The sequence below is a fragment of the Rhinoderma darwinii genome, chromosome 2 (assembly GCF_050947455.1).
Source record: "Rhinoderma darwinii isolate aRhiDar2 chromosome 2, aRhiDar2.hap1, whole genome shotgun sequence".
NCBI classification, from domain to species: domain Eukaryota; kingdom Metazoa; phylum Chordata; class Amphibia; order Anura; family Rhinodermatidae; genus Rhinoderma; species Rhinoderma darwinii.
The window spans coordinates 77,303,276-77,324,579 of NC_134688.1; the positions used below are offsets into that span (position 1 = coordinate 77,303,276).

The 21,304-nt window shown below is 42.3% G+C and overlaps 1 protein-coding gene across 1 annotated transcript in view; it reads right to left on the bottom strand.

Annotated features, from left to right (window-relative positions):
• The window catches only part of SETDB2 (SET domain bifurcated histone lysine methyltransferase 2), a 64,336-nt gene that overhangs the window by 42,655 nt on the left and 377 nt on the right, over positions 1-21,304 (bottom strand). The window contains exons 2-4 of the mRNA XM_075851786.1: positions 18,472-18,557; positions 4,312-4,437; positions 2,241-2,306 (exon numbers count right to left, since the gene is read on the bottom strand). Coding sequence (XP_075707901.1) covers positions 2,241-2,306; positions 4,312-4,437; positions 18,472-18,553 — 274 coding nt within the window. The 5' untranslated portion in view covers positions 18,554-18,557. The remainder of the gene's footprint in view (positions 1-2,240; positions 2,307-4,311; positions 4,438-18,471; positions 18,558-21,304) is intronic.

Consider the following 21,304-nt stretch of genomic DNA (forward strand, 5'->3'; position numbering starts at 1 on the left):
ATATTTATTGTAGCATAAATGCTACAAATCAGCTGATGAACGAGCGTTTGCGCCTTTATCGGCTGATCATTGCCCTGTTTACCCAGTTCAATGATCGAGAACGGGCGTTAATACGCTCGTTTGCCTGATCATTGGCCCGTGTAAAGGGGCCTTTAGAAAGAAGTAAGGCTTAGCTAAAAGGGGAGGCTTAGTCTAGCTTGGTCTCTACTGTTGACAGAATACAGAAGAGAAGATTTCAGGTGCAGAAGTCTGCCACCCAGAGTAAAAGCCCAGACCTTTTTATTTTTTTTTCTGAAATATAAAAAAAACGGATTCTCTTTTTAAATCTTTAGGATCAGTTCTCACAGAGTTTCTTAGCGTTGATTTAGACACATAAACCGTGTCGGAATCAGCGTCAGGAAATGGCCCAAATCGCCATCCATTGATTTTAATGGGAGGCAGAGGCTTTTTTTCCCCCGATGGCTTTTGCCAGCTCGCGCAAAAAAAGAGCGGCATGCTTTTTCTTCAAGCATTTTCTGACGCTGACCTACTATTGAGATCAGGGGGAGGCAGAAAAAAACCTGCGGTGCTCGTTTTGAGTGTTTTCTTCTTTAGATTCAACTGCCGCTGTAAAAAATGCTAAAAAATAAAAGCAACCAAAAATTCTGGCAAATAAAAATCTGCCTCAAAATTCCAGAAGGAATCTTGAAGTAGATATTTTCTGCCTGTCAAAAAACTCTGTGTGAACCAGGCCTTAAATTGCTACATGAAACCGATGAATCAAAAGGATATTATAGTAATTTATTTTATTTAAAATTTTGGTGTGCTCTAATAAGTTTGTTATATTTGACACCATCTACATTTGCAACAATCATGATACGAGATCGTCCGTTTTAACTGTTCACCAGAATATTAAAGCCCCATGCACACGAACGGCCGCAATCCCCCCGAAAATCCACGGGAAAATTGCGGCCCCATTCATTTCTATGGGGCCATGCACACGACCGTGGTTTCCACGGTCTGTGCATGGCCCAGGAGCCCGCACCGCAGAAAGAACGGGCATGTCTTATTACGGCCGTGTTCTGCGGTTCAGGCTCTTTGAAAATAATGGCCGCGGCCATGTGCACGGCCCGCAATTTGCGGGCGGCTCGCGGCTGACACTCCGCTGCCGGCCGACCCGAAAATCACGGCCGTGGGAATCACGGAAGTGGGAATGAGGCCTTAGGCTTCATGCCAACTTCAGTCTTTTCCTTCAGGGTGCTATCCGTTTTTGTCACTGATAGCACCCTGAACCCATTCATTTCAATGGGCTCATGCACACTTCTGTTATTTAAACGGATCCGTTGTTCCGTTCCGTCAAAAGTAGAGCATGTCTTACTTTGGTCAGTGATTCAGTGACCGTGTGGCCCATAGAAGTCAATGGGTCAGTCAAAAAAAACGGATGGCACACGGAAGGCTTCCGTGTGCCATCCGTTTTTGACGGATCCGTTGCCATAGCAACGGCTGGGTGAGCCAAAGTTCACAGACTCAGACTACAATACACATTCATTCATCAAGATGGATGTGGAGAGACTCATAGCATTGGTGCATGATCACACAGAACTGTGGGATACGCGGGCAGAATGCTACAACGACCGCTATAAAAAGGACGCCGCGTGGGAGGGATTGCCAAGGAGCTTTTGACGCACAGATGGCAGCAGGGAACTAGTGCCCAGCGTCACAAAATTAGTAAGTAAATGCACACATTTCACTCCAAAAAAAACAAAAAAAACAAAGCAAGCCAAGCAGAGTCATCTCAAACTGTTCTCTATGGTCTGAAAGCTGCAGAAAACACCACCAAAAACTTCCTGTAACCTTTTTATGGGTGTTTCCTGGGACATGTGACAAGTTCAAATGAAGTTTGCCTTCTGTTTTTTAAACGGAAAAACGTAAGCCAAACGGAAGCACAACGTCCGTGTAAAACGGAAACAAAACGGAAACGGAGTGCACACGGAAACAAAAACGGACACACTGATCCGTCAAAAACGGCCGATAAAACGGTGATGGAAGTGTGCATGAGGCCTTATGGTTTCCGTTTGTCACCAATCCGGCAGGTTTCTGTTTTTTCAACGGAATCAATAGCGCAGTCGACTAGTGACAAACATGATGTATGGGACAGTCTGTGAAATTTTAACAATAAATCTGCCATGTCTGAACGTACACTTAACTCGTTAGTCTCGGAGACACATTCCTTTATATGGCCATCCTAATACAACACTTACCACATTGGTAGGTTTCATAGTCTTCCAAATCTGCCTCATCCACCAACAACAGAGCTCTCACGTAATCTCAAAAAAGCAAAATGAAAAACATATGAATTCACATTCGCAGTAAGATGATAAAGATAGTAAAAAAAAAAAAAAGAAGAAGGTCTAAGGAAATATTTTTAGAATATTTCTTACACCTATCAGAATCAATATTGGATTTACATCTTTATAATCTGCCCATCAGGTAGGACACACCTTAAAGGGAGTCTGTCACCAGAATGTTCATATTAAACTAGTAACGGTATTGTAGAGGAGACTAACCTGTTTCTAGCGTTTATTTTCCATTTCCGCTTACTGCCTCCTTTGTAGAGAAATACGTTTTATTAACTTTATGCTAATGAGCATTTAGGTGCAACGAGGGCATCACCATTGCCCCTAAATGCTCCTATGTCGCTACCCAGTTCAACCTCCCTACATTGATTGACAGGGGCCAGGTAGCCTAATCAGCCCGTTCATGCCTGGCCCCGTACTGTCTGTAATACGTGCGCGTCCCTGCTTTTTACACGGCGCATGCACAGTAAGATGTTTCTGCTCTCCTTTTTAATCGGCACAGAAACATCGTACTGCGTATGTGCCCAGTAAAAAGCAGGGACGAGCACGCGTTACAGACAGTACGGGGCCAGGCACGAACGCGCTGAATACGCTGCCTGGCCCCTGTCAATCAATGTAAGAAGGGAGGGGGGGGGGTTGAACTGGGTAGCGATGTAGGAGCATTTAGGAGCAACAGTGACGCCCTCGTTGCACCTAAATGCTCATTAGCATAAAGTTAAAGTGTAGCTAAAACGTTTAACAAACTTCTGACATGTCGTAGTGACATGTCAGAAGTTACACGTTGAGCTACACTTTAATAAAACTGATTTCTCTACAAAGGAGGCAGTAAGCAGAAATTGAAGATATACGCTAGAAACAGGTTAGTCTCCACTACATTACCCTATTACTAGTTTAATATGGACATTCTGGTGACAGGCTCCCTTTAAGCCAAGTATGGTCTTAAAATGTTTTTCTGCACTTAAAAAATACAGAAAAATCTCGAGCACCCTCTGCATTCTAAGGCCTAATTCACACATTGCAGATTTGGTCAGCATTTTGTAGCAAGTCACAATCAGAAATGGAAGTAAAGCTGAAGAGAAGTATAAATCTTTCCATTATATTTCCCCTGTGTTTAAAATCCAGTCCTGGTTTTGGCTTTAAAAATACTGAAGCAAAGTACTGACCAAACCTGTATCAGTTTCTATACACACTCTACAAATTAGTTGCAGAAATCGGTTCCATTCATCTGAATGGTGTCGTTACTGCAGCAGGTGTATGGATTTCTCCGTTCAGATGAATGGGACAGTCGCATGAAATTTGGATGTCCTCTGCTCATTCACACAACTATCTTATAACCTAATAAACATACACAAGATTTCGGCCCTGTTCTCATGTGCGTCAGAGGCGCCATTCAGAGCTTCATCGGATTTGATGGAAAGAATAGCCCTGCATGCTTTTATAATGTAAACAAGAACTGCGGATCCATCCTATAACGAATGCCACTAACGGACCCCATTGACTTATAATGGGGTCCGTCGGCTTCTCTCACGGTGTCCATCGTTTTGACGGGAAGAATGGTGCAGTGCTAGTCTTCCCATCAAAACCATTAGACACCATAATGGAACCCGACGCACCCCATTATAAGTCAACGGGGTCCGTCAGTGGCATTCGTTATAGGATGGATCCGGCACAACGCAGATGTAAACAGAGCCTTATTGATGAATACACACTGTTTAGTGTATTCATGTGTAACGGTTTCTTTCAGCAGACACCCTTCCCCCAGTGAAGACTATTGGCACAGGCCTATGGTGCCTATAGCGAAATCTGATACGAATCAGAATACTATTCTAATAAAGAAATTCCTCTGTCTTGTAAGTCTCCAATCGTGTATTATCACAGAGAGACCTGCAAATCATTACAGATGTAGAGAGAACACTTCTGGTTAATGCTGGATAAGACACGTAACAGTATAGCAGCACACTATATAACAACCTACCTTGGTTTGTTGCCGACCCATCTATGATTTTCTGCCATAAAAGTTGCAACTTGCTCTGGACTTTTTTAAATATAACATCTATGTTTCCTTCTTTGCGCCGATCCTGCCAGAATGTTTTTGCTTTACCTGCAAAAACAAACAAATATCAATGTTACTCTTGATCGATAGTTCCAACTTGTCAGTATTTGCTACCAGATCCTTACTGAATGTGCTCCCTTTCCGTTTGTTATTAGAAATGGCAATTTGCTTGCAAAGAAAACAAAGAATGGGAAACTAAACATAACAGAAAGCAAAATGACTAGATTAATAGACAACAGGATGTGTTTTACCTGTGATTGTTTGCTATGGCTGCATAGTATGGGCAGGCCGCAACAGATGTAATAAAGATCATTCTCGGTCAGTGCTCATTTTAATGTAAATGTACAGATCCCTATCTCTGACATGTCATAGAAGTCAGAAGATGGCATGTGGGTTGGGTCTGAGTTCCAAGACCCCCACCAATTGCAGAGTGAATTGAACGGTGGCACTGTTCAGAGGCCATCACACCTTCAGCTTCCATCAGCATCACCCCAAAAAAATTTTGTTGGGTCAAACAGTCAATAGCTGGACAGCATTTCACTTGAGTAAAGCCAATACTGGCCAAAGGAAACGGACACAGCACTGTACTCTGAAAATAGCCACAACCCTTTATTCTAGCAATATACAAATCATTGGAAAAAGGTAGAATTCTACCGTTACATATTGCCACCATGAGAGCACCACGAGAGAAATGCCAAATAAGGCCAGGGCAGGACAACAGCATGTAAGACTTTTCTTCCAAAGGCTACCGTAAGTCTTGGAAAAAAAAATAAAAAAAATCGAACTTATAATGTTTAAGGAAAGTAGGAGGATTGGACCACGTCACAGCCCAACAAATCTGCTCCGGATGCGGATGACCTTTCAGCTTAGGAAAATGCTATTGCCCGAGTTGAGTGAGCTTGAAGTTCTTCTTGGGAAGGTTCTCCCACCAGGGGTGTGCTTCGCAGGTAGCACTCCTAAACGACCTGGCGATAGAGCTTTGGATGTTTTTTTCCCCCTCATGGAAACTGGGAAATAATGTTAAAGATTTTTCTCCAAGGTTCAGTTATTGCAAGGTAGCTAAGCAGAATTAGTGGTTTCACATCTTGACCCAACTTGATTTATGATAATTACAGAAGGATGGAAGTATAATGTACGGTTATCTGTGAAATTCCATCACAACCGTCAGCATAAACTATGAATTTTTTAATTTTTTTAGTAATCCTGCCTTCTGTCACCGTAAAGTAAGGTTCCTGGATGGATATGCCTGTATTTAAATTGCTCTCCTTGCTGAGGTAATGGCCACAAGGAAAACAGCCTTCCAAGTTAAAATTTTGTGGATGTATCTTCAATTGGTTCAAAGGGTTTTTGGGTTAACCCATAGAGAACTCAATTAAGGTACCAACGAGGTGCTCAATTTCAAATTTTTCGGTTTTAGCCTAAAAGCACCTACTGATTCAATGATGCTCGGCAAGCTGGCTATCAACCAAAATCTACCACCTGTACCTTTAGAGTACTGGGGACAGTCCCTTACCAAAGCCAGACTGAAGAAAGTCCAAGATTTGCAAAATATTTGGAAGATACGGAGACTGACCACACCATTCTGCAAACTTCTTCCAGATTTCTGAGTAAATGAATTAAGTGTTTTTCTTCTGCCCGATTGTGAGGTAGAGATAACTTTAGGAGACCATCCTGTTCTGGTTAGGACTAACTTCTCAGTATCCCAGCAGCTAAATGTAGATCGTCCAGACCCAGCTAGACAGCTGGGTCCTGGAGAAAAGGTATTCCCTCTGAGGGAGAAACAGAGGACCTCTAAAGCCATTTTTAAAAAAAAAAAATTTAAAGGCTTAACCAGCTCCTCTGTGGCCAGGACTGGGCGATAAAGACTACCTGAATGTTCTCCCTTTTGATCTTTAGTAAAGCCCTTGGGATAAGAGATCGGGTGGAAAAGCGTAAGCTAACCGAAAAGCCCACTGCTGGGCAAGAGGATCTACTGCTCTGGGGTTGTCTCGGATAAAAAGAGTAGAAACAGCCCGTATGTCTGTTCTTTTTGGTAGAAAATAGATCAATCTCCGTTTGGCCTGATCTGCTGACTTATGAGGAGAATATCTCCTGGTTCAATGCCTACCCTCCTGGGTCCAAATGTTTGAGACTTAGAATGTCTGCAACCAATTTTTCTTTACCCTTCCGGTGCATAGCTGAGAGGGAGATTATGATCTCTGACCAGCAAATAAATCTAGCTTGATAAATACTGCAGAAGTTATTGAGTTGCATGGAATGGAAGATGAAATAGGTATTCTTTAGATTGATAGTAGCCACAGTTGCCCCTTTTTGTATCAACAGAATGGTGGTCTTTATGGTCCCCATTTTGATTCTTTTGTAAACAATAAAGAAGTTTAGACTCGAGATTTATGATAGACAGGAGAAATCAGTTTGTTGTTTGTTTTTTACCAAAAACAGAGAATAGTGGCCTTGACCTTGTTCGATGATGGGAACTGGAACTTCTAGATGTAGAAAATTTAAGACACCTACCCTTTTTTGCAAGTGAGATGATTGTTGATGAGTAAGGGGGACAAGAGGAAAATGTTATCCTGTATTCTTTTAGTTTTCCGATGATCCAAGTGTTCTGGGTCAATTCTTCCCACTTGTGAACAAACTGAGAGAGTCTTCCTCCTGGCATCATTAACTTTTAGATGATGGGTTAGAGTAAAGGAGGAAATCTCTGCCGCTTTTAGGGTAACTCCAGTGTCCGGATTTACCCTTCCCTTTATATTCCTCATTCTATATCTTGGGGCAAAAACTCTTTTTTGGCTTAACCATTTTTTTCTCAGGGAACCCTTTTTTCTTGTCCGCTGCCTTTTCCAAGATGTTGTCATCTACTAAAACAAATGTCAGCTTCTCTTCAAGGAGGATAGAACACAGCCTGGTTTTTGATATTGCGTCACATAGCCAGCGTTGTAGCCATAAGGCCCTTCTTGCTGAATCGGATAGATCTGCCGACCTGGCTTTCATGCGCACTGACTGACTAAGCAGAGGCGTCTGCAAGAAACCCTGTTGCCATTTTCAGCATAGGAATGCTGGAAAGTATTTTCTCCTTAAAGGTCTTCCCTTTCCAGATGGCCTTCAAGTTGGTTCAGCCAAATATGGAGTGATGTGACCACTTTGAAAGCAGTGGTTAGGTTTCAAGAGGGCAGTTTTGGCCTCCCAGGTTTTACCGAGTAACCCATCAGTTTTCTTGCCAATGGGATTACAAAGCTGGGTTGAAACCTCATTGGGGAGAGACATCTTCTTCACTATTTTTGCAACTTCTACATCTATTTTTGGGACTTTATACCAGATGTCTGTCTCCTCTTCATTAAAGGGAAATCTATCTTTTATCTTTCTTGGAAACACCAGCTTTTTCTCTGGATTCTGCCGCACATCAAATATAAAGTTCCTTAAAGGAACAGTGTCACCAAAAAAATTTTTTTTATATCAGTTTGATGTTAGTGTTTTATTAAAAACGTTTATATTTATTTGTGTTGCTTTTTTTTATTTTTTTACTTTTTCTTCCCTATGGGGGCAGCTATTTTTTTTTCCATTTCTGTATGTGTCGATTAACGACACATACAGACATGGAATACGGCAGCTACAGTCCCATAGTGAATGCGAACGGGGCCCGTTGCATCCACTATGGTGTACGCCGTCTGTGTGGGAACAGCGCATGCGTCGCTCCCACACAGTCCAAGTTGAACTGTGCGCCGTCCGGCGCCATTTTTCTGTGGACCGGAAGTCGCGGCCGGACAGTAAGATTACTACTTCCGGTCGCGGCTTCCGGACTTGTGCACTTGGAGCAGCGCAGCAGACGGAGCGGACGGACCAGAGGGAGCGGCGGCAGCAGGAGCAGGTAAGTTATTTCTGTGTATGTTCGTGTTTCAGTGTGTGTTTACTACTGTATGTAAACCTACTACACTGTGTGTTAGCTCAAAAAATGGCGACACACAGTGTAGGAGGTTTGACCGTTCAATCCCCTCGTTTCTCCCGGCACTAGCCAGGATAAAGGAGGGGGGTTCTGAGAGCTCACTAGAGCGAGGGATTTTTTTCCAATTTTGCAGCATAAAGCAATGTGGTTGCTTTACCACATGCAATGCTGCAATTTTGGGAATTGCTCCATCTAGTGACCAGCACTGGGAAATACTATAAATTAGAATCTAATTTATAATATTTCCTGACTCGTGAAAAAAATTAGAACAATGTTTAATCACCTACACACTAATTGTTTAACTAAAAAAAAAATACATTTTTTGCTAGCAACACATTCCCTTTAACATTCTTATGGATTGTGAAAACTCTTCTTTTCCTTGACCTTAGCCCTCCAAACATTTCATCCTGTATGGATCTAGGCTCACTGGATTTCTCAATATTTATTGTGCTTTGCACCGCTTAAAGGAGAACGTCTATCTTCTGCTGAGAAGTAGTACTTTCCTCTTCAACAGAGATTTCTGCCAACTCTTCCCCTTCCTCATGAAATTTAGTAGTAAATACCAGAGTCTAAATGAACTTGGTTCTGGCTCTTTTCGATGGATGAAGAGAACTAGGACCAGGATGAGTGTTTAGTGCTGCAAAGAAAGACTGGACCTCTTGCTTGATTCGTCTTTTAAGCTCCCCAGAAATGGTCGGCTATTCTTCCTGAACCACATTAGTTGTACAGGCTTTGCATAGCGGTTTCCCATATGCGCCTGGTAATTTTCTTGCACACATAGCACTTTTCTTTCTGCAGGTTTTGGATTTCTGGGTAATCTCCCTAGAAATAAAACAAAGCTCTGAAGAAGAACCTACTGGACATGTAAACAAAATACAGGCCTATAGACCCAGAAAAAAGTAAGTTACCTGTAACAAGACAAACTTACTGGGCTGGGATTCGTGTATCGCTAAACAAATTCAAAGGAGGCACAGCTTGGCTGTCTAAAGAAGACATCCTGTACATCAAGTGAAAGAGAGATCAAAACACTTTAATTACCACCAAAATTACCTCACATTCGACAACCGCTTTCTCCGGCTCCAATATTCAATCCCAGGAGCACCGTCCAAAAGGAAATGGGTGCATACAAGAAATATAAAAAGAGGGCAAAGTGGCCTAGCGGAGCGACAGAACGGAACATCGTCGTCATCCCCGGAACAACAAGACTGCCACAGGAGGGAGAGCCTGCAATAGACCGGGATAACCGCCGTGCGGGGACCCGGTCAAGGGTGTGGTGTGTGAAAACCGGGCAGTCCTGCATATACCCCACTGCCAGGGCTAGAGTACTCTGCATCGCAGAGACCTGGCACGGCAAGTGTAGGGAAAGAGGACTACACGCCTACCTGATCCCACGCCGCCTGTCTGATACATACAGAGATCCTGCTTCCAGCCACAGAATCCTCAAGGTAAGAGAATTACCTCTCTGAACCTGATAGGCACAAGAAAACACTCGGGGAGTTTAACCCCTTAATGACCGGGCATGTTTGTACCTTAATGACCAAGCCAGATTTCTCAAATCTGGTATGTCTGACTTTATCAGAGAATAACTCTGTGAAAGTTTTGAATATCCAAGTAATTCTGACATTGTTTTTTCGTCACATGTTGTACTTTATTTTAGTGGTAAAAGTAGACTGATACAATTTGCGGAAATTAATAAAAAAAAAATAGAAAAATTGAAGAAATTTTGTAAAAATTACCATTTTCCCCTATTTTTAACTGCAATATGTCACATATGTACACACATACTGTACAATTTTTTTAATTAAATATATATTTAGATCTCTTTACTCTATTTTGGCAGCACTTTTGAAAAAATAAAATACATTTTCAGCAATTTAAAGGACTTACAAATTGAATAATAATTTTATAAAATTTTGAAGTACATTTTGTTTTCCTGCACCAAGCCAGGTTTTCAGAGGCTCATAGGTCTCAGAGTGATGGAAACCACCCACAAATGACCCCATTTAGAAAACTAGACCCCATAAGGTATTTATTTAGGGGTATAGTAAGTATTTTGACTCCACAGTTTTTTGCTAAATGTAATGCATAACCGGTGAAAAAAATAAATTTTTTCATAAAAGTATCAGTTCGAAGACCAATTTCTTTGTAAAGCGAACAGGAGAATGAAGAAACACACCACAAAATCTATCACCCTGTTTCTCCTGTTTTCAAAAATACCCACATTGTGGCCCTAATGTGCTGCCTGGGCACACGGCAGGGCCCAAAATGAAGGGAGCACCCGGAGGCTTTCAGGACTCATATTTTGCTTGAAAATGTTTTAGGCCCCACTGTACATTTGGAGAGGCTTTGAGCTGCCAGAACGATAGAAACTCCCCATAAACGACCCCATTTCGAAAACTAGACCCCTTAAGGTATTTATCTAGGGGTATAGTTAGCATTTTGACCACACAGGTTTTTCGCTAAATATATTGGAATTAGTCTGTAAAAATTAAAATGTACTTTTTTTCTGAAACATAGAAATTTTTATTATTTACAAGGAATAACGAAGAAAATGCACCCCAAAATTTGTAAAGCAATGTCTCCCAATTACGACAATACCCCATATGTGGTAATAAACTTCTGTTTGGACCCACAGCAGGGCTCAGAAGGGAAGGAGCGCCATTTGGATTTATGATGGTTTTCGGTGCCATGTCGCATTTGCAATGCACTGGAGGGACCAAAACAGTGGAAACCCACCAAAAGTGACCCCATTTTGGAAAAACCTTCAAAGAATTTTTCTAGGGGTATAGTGAGCATTTACACCCCACGGGTCTTTTGCAGAGTTTATTAGAATTAGGGCGCGAAAATTAATATCAAAATTTTTTCCACTAAAATGTTGCATTTTCTCATTTTCACAAGGGATAAAGGAGGAAAAAAACAACCATTTTTTTATAAAGCAATTTCTCCCGAGTACGGAAATACCCCACATGTGATCATACGGTTTTTCATTAGAAATGAATTAACCCTTTCAGGACTGATCCATTTTTTGCTTTCATATTTTAGATTTTCACTACCTGCCTTCCAAGAGCCATAACTTTTTTATTTTTCCATCAATAGAGTGGTGTGAGGGCTTATTTCTTGCGGGAGGAGCTGCAGTTTTTATTGGTAACATTTTTTGGTACATAAAAAGTGATTCAAAAGTTGTATTACATTTTTTTTTTTAGAGCGAAGGTGACAAAATAAAAAAAAACTGCGATTTTGGCGGTTTCAATTATTAAATTGTTTTAAGGTGTGCACTGCGCAAATTAAATAATGGTATGTGTAATAGTTCGGACTTTTACGGACGTAGCGATACCAATTTTGTTCATTTTTTTTATATTACTTTAGAAGAAAAATGCGAAAAGGTGTTTTGTTTTTTTAACTTAAAAAAAAAAAAAATTCTCACTACTAATAACTATAATTCTTCTACACATTTTATTAATCAATCCCCTTAGGATCGCTGGTACAATATACTGCAATACTAATGTATTGCAGTATATTGTTATTCTTACAGGCTTCTGTAACAGAGCGATCGCTGTTCCTGTCCGTTAGTACCGAGGGGGCCTGCTGTAATACACAGCCGACACCCGCAGCGTATGGAGCGGGCTCAGCACGTGAGCCAGCTCCATACATCAACCGCCGCACCATGACGGGCAATTAAGTCATAGTGCGCAAAGGGGTTAATGCGCAGCGGATGGTTCAAAGTGAAAATTGCAATTTTCCACTGATATGCCATTTTAGTGTATAATATGTTGTGCCCAGTGTGTGCCACAGAAGACAAATACCTCATAAAACGTTAAGCGGGTTCTCTAGGGTATGGCGACGCCATATGTGTGGGCGCAAACTGCTGTTTGGGCACGCTGCAGGGCTCAGAAGGGAGGGAACGCCATTTTGCTTTTGGAGCGCAGATTTTGCGTGGTAGTTTTTCTGTTTTGGGTTTTGCTGGTATTTCAGTTTATAATTTGGGGGTATGTGTAATCTGTGCGGAGAACATCAGGGCATAATAAGAGGGTATAATAATGGAGTAAATAAATAATAATTCATAGATGTGTGGTCAGTGTCGCACTGATAAATGGCACCCGATCCTATCCACTTTTGGAACCGGAGCCGTGTGAGGGCTTATTTGTTGCAGGACAATCTGTAGTTTTCATTGGTACCATTTTGGGGTACATGCGATTTTTTTGGATCACTTTTTATTCAATTTTTTTGCAATCCTGAGCAAAAAACAGGAATTCTGACACCGTTTTTTAGGTTTTCATTTTGCGGCGCTCACCGTACGCTATAAATGACATTTTTACTTTATTCTGCGGGTCGGTACGATTACGGCGATACCATATGTATATAGGTTTGGTCCTTTTTTTTAGCGTTTGCACAATAAAATTACTTATTTATAAAAAAAAAAAATTCTGTGTCACCATATTCAGAGAGGCATAATTTTTTTATTTTTTAGTCAAAAAAGCTGTGTAAGGGCTTGTTTTTTGCGGGACGGATAGAAGTTTTTATTGGTACTATTTTCGGGTACATGCGACTTTTTGATCACTTTTTATTCTTTATTTAGGGAGCAGTGGTGACCAAAAAAATTGTGATTCTGTCGTCGTTTTTTATTGATTTTTTTTTGGGGTGTTCATCGTGCGGGAAAAATAACATTACAGTTTTATAGTTGGGGTCGTTACGAACGCGGTGATACCAAATATGTGTACTTTTTTAACGTGTTCATTTTTTTTCTATAATAAAAGACTTATCATAGGAAAAAAAGCATTTGGTGTTTATAGAACTTATAACTTTTATTTTTACACTTTTTTTAAAACATTTTTATTACTTTTTTCACTTGTCCCACTAGGGGACACTTAGACTTGCAGCTTTGATCGCTGCTAGAGTACATTACACTACACACGTAGTGTAATGTACTCTAACTGTCATTGTGACGTGACTGTCACACTGACAGGAAGCCTCGGAGGACCGGCCGGAGGCTGCTCCTCCGAGGCATCCGTACATGGCAACCCGGAGGTCATTATCTGACCTCCGATTGCAGTGACAAGCATCGGTAGCCCCCACGATCACTTCGTGGGGGCTGCCGATGTGCTTCAAACCACTTAAATGCGGCGACGGCAATCCGTCGCCGCACTTAAGGGGTTAATTGCCGAAAGCAGCGGCGATGGTCCGATGTCCGGCGAGACTGATGTGACAGCTGTCTAGGACAGCTGTCAGCGCGGGCCTGTCACTCTATGTTTACACAGAGTGACAGTTTGAAATGCTGACGAAAATGAACGTCCTGGTGCGGGAACTAGCAGCCGACCAGGACGTTTATTTTCGTCCTTGGTCGTGAAAGGGTTAAGGGGCAAGGGCTTTAACCATAACAATTGCGTGATACTCACCAACGTCTATAAACATACAACGCAGTGTCGGATCCATCACACGACGGACACCTGATGGAACCCTTATCTTACAACAGACTCTCCTAAAGAGTACCTCGTGTGGTCGGTAAAAACAGTACAATTTTTGCCATCAAATTTAAAATAATCAGCGACAGAGCCTCCAAACTGAGTTTTCGACACCGATGTAAACATAGCATTAGTTTCAGTCTGCAATCATCATTCTTCGATTTATTTTCAGACCCCCGATATTCAGTTTGCAACCTGCTTCTAGTTTCAGACTTTTCTCATGTGGGCATGTCCCTGCCTGCAATATATGCTTGATGCGAGTTCTGTGGATCCAGGATGCTGCTGCCTTCAGCAGCTCTCATGTATCAGCACAGCTTCAATATCTTTTCTCCCTTGTGCTGACAGATACTGATGCTGTGGAGTAGGCCTGGGCGATTTTGCCAAAAAATAAAATATAGATTTTTTTTCAACACTACGGACAATTTTCGATTTGAATCTCGATTTTCTTATTTTTGTTAAATAAACTGAAAAAAAACAAACAAAAAAGAACAGGGTATATATGGTACATTGCTAGTAAACAATGTACAGTATATATGGTGTGGTGCATATATGAGCAGCAGGAGAACAGTGAGACCTGAGGTAAAATACACACAAGGCCCCATTCGCATCACTTTTTTCCTACAGTTAGCATGTACGCCAGGAAAGCTTTATATATCCTTATGTTACAATTATCCTGGCGTAAATCATAATAAATTTGTTGGGCCGCGGTGGTCACGCTCTCTTTCCCAGAGGTCACGCCCATTTCAACAAAAGTGTCGCGGGTGGCGAAAAAAAATAAAATAAATAAATCGCAATTTTCACAGCAATTTTTGACTCTTGGGCCTTTTCGTGACTTTTCTACACCAGAAAACTGGCGTAGAAAGGTTGATAAGTTGCCCCCAAAGTCTGCATGTGATTTATAATGGATCTTTGGACATAACTTCTGTGGCAAGTCTCTCAGAAACTGTGTGTTAATAGATTTATTATCAGTAGTATTACACCGAACTAGTAAACCCGCGCTGCATTGTATATCACCAGCACTAAAGCCCCTCCACTGACACAGCTCTCTGCTAATGTGTTGTTATAACTGAAGATAACGAAAACCACTTCAGTTACCATCCACCCTATAGCTTCTTAAAGGGGTGATTTCCAGCCTATAAAAATTGATGGCCTATCCTCGGAAGATGGAGCGGAAATAACGAAAAACAAAAAAAAACATTTTGGCCCTCTCTTCTTTACAGCATTGCTTCAGTTCATTGATGTTTGAGGGCATTTGTCTATGCACTACTCTCTTAGGCCCTGTTCACACGGGGTTTTTGCCACGGTTTCCGCGGCAAAAAAACCTAACAAAAACGTTTGAAATTGCCTCGTATTGATTTCATTGGGAGGTGGAGGAGTTTTTTTCCCGTGAGCGGAAAAAACGCTCGCGGGTAAAAGAAGCTACATGCCCTATCTTGAGGCGTTTTCCGCCTCAAAAACCCCATTGAAATCAAAAGGAGACTGAAAAAACCGCCGAGAATGGCCACAGCGGTTTTTTTATGCTTTCTTTGAAAGCGTTATGTCAAAAAACGCTTGCAGTTCTTTTTGCTTCGCCTGCTGAAGACAGAGGAAAAAAAATAAACGTCGCAAAATTCGCAGCAAAAAACGGCTGTGTTGCAAAACCACTTTAAAAAAAAAAACTGGAGCTGATTTTTACAGGCAAAATTTTCTGCCTGCAGAAAACTGTGTGTGAACAGGGCCTTAAGATCACATGCCATACATGGCAGTTGGTATGAGGTGTTTGAGGCAATACACAGGCCTTTGTTTTCACCAAAACATGGTACTGTACAGAATGACCACATATCTCCACCTTGGTCCATCAGTCCAAAGCAGTGTTTCCCAACCTGTGGCTCGGGAGCCACATGTGGTTCTTGGATGTGGCTCTCGGGTCTCTTGCATGCGGCTCCCCAGCTGATTGCAGCTCTAAATATTACAGTGCCCTAGTGGAAAGAGAGCTGTCATAATATTACGGACACTTGGTTGAACTTGATGGACATGTGTCTTTTTTCAACCGTACTAATATGTAACTTGGCACTAGGGTCAAAACTACAGTATAGCAACATTTAATGTGCTTACAGGGGCCTGTAGGTCACGCGATGTAACTCTTGGATTTGTCATATCTCTGAGCAGGGGCGAATACTAACAAATGAGCGCCCCTGTGCAAAAACAGAATGTGGGCCTCCTTCTGTCAACATACATCTTCTCACATTTAAAATAAATAGTGACCGAAAAAATATATGGATGTTATCATTCTGAAAAAAAATTGTTAAATAAACTTAAAGAGGCTCTGTCACCAGATTTTGCAGCCCCTATCTGCTATTGCAGCAGATCGGCGCTGCAATGTAGATTACAGTAACGTTTTTATTTTTAAAAAACGAGCATTTTTGGCCAAGTTATGACCATTTTTGTATTTATGCAAATGAGGCTTGCAAAAGTACAACTGGGCGTGTTTAAAAGTAAAAGTACAACTGGGTGTGTATTATGTGCGTACATCGGGGCGTGTTTACTACTTTTACTAGCTGGGCGTTGTGTATAGAAGTGTCATCCACTTCTCTTCAGAACGCCCAGCTTCTGGCAGTGCAGACACAGCCGTGTTCTCCAGAGATCACGCTGTGTCGTCACTCACAGGTCCTGCATCGTGTCGGACGAGCGAGGACACATCGGCACCAGAGGCTTCAGTTGATTCTTCAGCAGCATCAGCGTTTGCAGGTAAGTCGATGTAGCTACTTACCTGCAAACGCTGATGCTGCTGCAGAATCAACTGTAGCCTCTGGTGCCGATGTGTCCTCGCTCGTCTGACACGATGCAGGACCTGTGAGTGACGACACAGCGTGATCTCTCGAGAACACGGCTGTGTCTGCACTGCCAGAAGCTGGGTGTTCTGAAGAGAAGTGGATGATACTTATCAGAGCGCCCAGCTAGAAAAAGTATTAAAAACGCCCCGATGTACGCACATAATACACGCCCACTTGGACTTTTGCAAGCCTCATTTGCATAAATACAAAAATGTTCATAACTTGGCCAAAAATGCTCGTTTTTTAAAAATAAAAACGTTACTGTAATCTACATTGCAGCGCCGATCTGCTGCAATAGCAGATAGGGGTTGCACAATCTGGTGACAGAGCCTCTTTAATTTCCCCTTCAACGATCGGTAACATCCCTAGTGGTCTGAGGTAGTGAGGGGGGTGAATGATAGCATCGCTGGTGGTCTAGGGCAGTTTAGTGGTTAAAGAGGCTCTGTCACCACATTATAAGTGGCCTATATTGTACATGATGTGATCGGCGCTGTAATGTAGATTACAGCAGTGTTTTTTATTTAGAAAAACTATCATTTGACGGAGTTATGACCTATATTAGCTTTATGCTAATGAGTTTCTCAATGGACAACTGGGCGTGTTTTACTATATGACCAAGTGGGCGTTGTGGAGAGAAGTGTATGACGCTGACCAATCAGTGACCAATCGGCATCATGCACTCCTCTCCATTCATTTATACAGCACATAGCGATATAGTTATATCGCTATGTGCAGCCTCATAAACACACTGTAACGTTACTGCAGTGTCCTGACAATGAATATACATTACCTCCAGCCAGGACGTCATGTGTACTCAGAATCCTGACACTTCTGTAGCATCTGTATGAGACTCCAGCAGAGCACAGCTGTAAAAAAAAGGCCATGAAAAACTGACAGTTGATCAATTTTTAATGCCCATTTTTTTTCACTGTCGTGTGAATATAGCCTAAGCCAACATTCAGAAATCAGGTAAATATATGCTTACTGAACGAATGCACAAGATTAGTTAGTCATAAAAATGTGTGAAACCGCGTCAGAAAACGGTCGAAGATGCCTCCCATTGATTTCAAGGGAAGGCGGAGACGTTTTTTCCCGAGTGACATCAATGGGAGGCAGAGAAAGCAAATTTCACTGCGTTTTTTTGCCCTCGGCGCTCAATGGCTGCGGACGAAAAACGCTGCGAAAATCGGCGTGCAGGCAGAGCAAAATCTGCCTCAAAATTTCAAACAGAATTTGGAGGCAGATTTTCTGCCTACAAAAAAAAAAGTGTGTGAACCTAGCCTTAGGCCCTGTTCTAACGGAGTATCTTGGCCCCTTTTTTTTTTATAACTGGAAACCGGGCCAAAAAACTTCCGAAAACACCTCCCATTTCAATGGGAGGTGAAGGCATTTTTTTCCCACAAGCTTAAAAAAACGCTCCTGGGAAAAAGAGTCAATATCTATCTGCCTGTAAAAAAAACTGTGTGTGAACAGGCCCTTACGGGCACTGACACCGCCACGATCTTCTCATATGTCTCTATGACAATAATGAACAGGAGTCTCCCTCTCTCCAAAGGTTTTGCAGCAGTTATGGATGAAGCAGAATGCTCTCCCTTACTATACATTATGAAGAAGCCTTTACACTCCCTAATGAAGAAAAGATTTGCCTCTGCCGTTTGCGGAGCGGTAGCCTGAAAATGTTTGGCCCATTGCAGGACGCCGCAATGAGGGTGATGCTGGCAGATCTTCATGATGTTGTGGAGATCTACACGTATCGCCAACACGGACTCCATGACAGGCGATTCGTATTGAAACACCCCTCAGCATTACCTGTCCAGCATACGAGAAGGAGAAACATTAAAATACCAGAAAAAATAAGCCCCCCACTTACTAACAGAGATGTTTCCGGTGGTTCGTATTGGAGAAACGATAGATGGATCGGTTGATTCTGTATTTGTCTGTCTCCGTTTCATCGCTCTGGTAAAAAACACAATATAAAACACAGAATGAAGAACACACAAGCACTGGGACGTTCCCTTTACTAACGCCCTATTAGGACATATGGAGGTAATGACGGGAGGTGGCCCTTGACTGAGAATCCCCCTGTAAGGGTCAGTTCACACAGAGTTTTTTTCCGTTGATTTTGACACGGAAACCACGTCGGAATCAGCGCTTTCAAATGTCTGTTGATTTCAATGGGAGGCAGAGGTGTTTTTTTTTCCCCCGGGCAGCTTTTGGCCGCTCGCGGAAAAAAAAAAAAAAGCGGCATGTCCTTTCTTGCCACGGTTTCCATCTCAGACCTCCTATTGAATCAATGGGAGGCAGAAAAAAATGCGGTGCTCGTTTCTAAACGTTTTTCGTGGCATTTTTTGCCCGCAGTCCTTGCATTAGCTTCAATGGACGCAGGCAAAAAATGCGGAAAAATATGTGCACGCAGTTCAAAGTAAAAAAAAACTCAGTGTGAAGAGGGCCTAATGCTTCACAAACATTTATAAAACAGTTTTCCCGGCGATAACAGCTGATATGGGGTTCTTCACAATCAGATACTCACTAGCGGACCTGACCTGCCTAATGGAAAAGGGTGTGCAAGGGGTTAATTAGTGCACATCGGCATAAAAGGAGTTTTCTGGTTTATCACCTTACAATGGAAAATTATAGAAATGTCTCATTTACTTTGCACTTCAATCCCTCACCATTTTCAATATATTTCTTCCGTTCTGAGAGTGGATACAATTGGATCTATTCTAGGCAAAGCTCTGTGAGCTAAATACATCAGAAGTAGCTGCATAAATATCACAGATGATTTGTTACAATGTATCAGTCTGGAGCTCAGGCTCTGTTCACATCTGCGTTATGGTTTTGTGTGTAATGGAGACCAGGACACAGTGCCACATTCATTGTATGCTGGATACCACCGGCACCCGACAGACACCATTGACTTAAAATGGGGTTCGTCGGTTTCCGTTGTGGTGTCCGTCGCTTTGACATGAAGAATAGCGCTGCATGCAGCACTATTTTTCCAGTTGATGAAATCTGCGACGAAGACGCCTAATGGAGCCTCCGCCGCAGATGTGAACAGAGCCTCACACAGCATCGGTTGTGTGACTGGATACAATTATATCCCCTTCTCAGCTGAGAGCAGGACAAGGTATGTACTAGTTATATCCCTATGAATGTAAATAGGAGTGTTCTCCAGCACGGACAGCATACAAATATCCTGAAATTAGTGAGAAATTGAAACAAAGTATATTAGAAAGTTGTACAGCTTTTCATTTCCACAGTGAAAAAGTTTTATTTCCATAAAACGGGAGCACCCCTTTAAAGGGATTTTCCCACTAAGGCTCCAAGCACCGTAAAAATCGTCCGTAATTGTGGACCGCAATTTTGGACCCATTCACATCTGATGTCCACGGACACCTTCCCCTTTATTTACGGGAAGGTGTCCGGGCCGTAGAAGTGTACCGCAAAAGATAGGACATGTCATACCTTGTATGGGAGCCCGGGCAAGAAATGCGAGTGGCTGCACGCGCCCGCAATCTCTGCCCATGATTATGGGCATGGCTGTGTGCATGGGGCCTAAGGGAATGGCCTGCTTCACAAGGCCGTGTTCGGTCCATGAGATACAGGCTGTATTTCCGGGACAAAACACAGTTCATAGATTTTGGTTTATGATAATGAGCTTTCTTAATGCCCAAGTGGGCGTACTTTTACTTTCGACCAAGTGGGCGTTGTACAGAGGAGTGTATGATGCTGACCAATCGGCATCATGCACTCCTCTCCATTCATTTACACTGCACTAGCGATATAGTTATATCACTATGTGCAGCCTCATACACAAGCCCTAACATTACTACAGTGTCCTGATAATGAATACACATGAAATCCAGCCTGGACGTCATGTGTACTCAGAATCCTGACACTTCTGAATCTTTTTTTTGTGAGATTCCGGCAAGTGAAACCAAATCTCGTTTAGCTCCGAGATCTCGCGAGATTTTGTATCTGTTGCTGGAATCTCACAGAAAAGATTCAGAAGTGTCAGGATTCTGAGTACACATGACGTCCAGGCTGGATGGTCATGTGTATTCATTATCAGGACACTAGTAATGTTAGGGTTTGTGTATGAGGCTGCACATAGCGATATAACTATATCGCTAGTGCAGTGTAAATGAATGGAGAGGAGTGCATGATGCCGATTGGTCAGCTAAATTGGCCACTAAAATTAATAGAGTGAGATTTGGAGCTTTTTCTGGCGTTTATTTCAACGCGGTTTCCGGGTCAAAATCAGTGCCTAAAAAATGCTGTGTGAACTGGGCCTGAGAACATTTATCACCTATCCTTTATGATTGCTGGAGGACCCACCAATCACTAGAACGGGGATTGCCAAGCACTGTGCTCGACTGGTTTCCATCATTCCCATAAACTTTGACTGGAACGGCAGTGCGCACGCGCGACCACTGCGCCATTCAATGTCCTGCTGCAGTCAAGCAGTGAGAAGGAACAGGGAGTTCGGGACCCCCGCTCTTGCGTTCAGTGGGGGTCCCATCGGTCAGACAATTACCACTATTACTGTGGACAGGTGATAGTTGTTGATTCTGGGAATACTCCTTGCTCTCCCGTTCACATCCACCCACATTGGCATAGGGAAACTTTTTGTTCTGCATAGGATACAGTATGTCTTATACAGTCATTTCTGCCCCCGCATAGGTGAATCTATAGGCATAGAA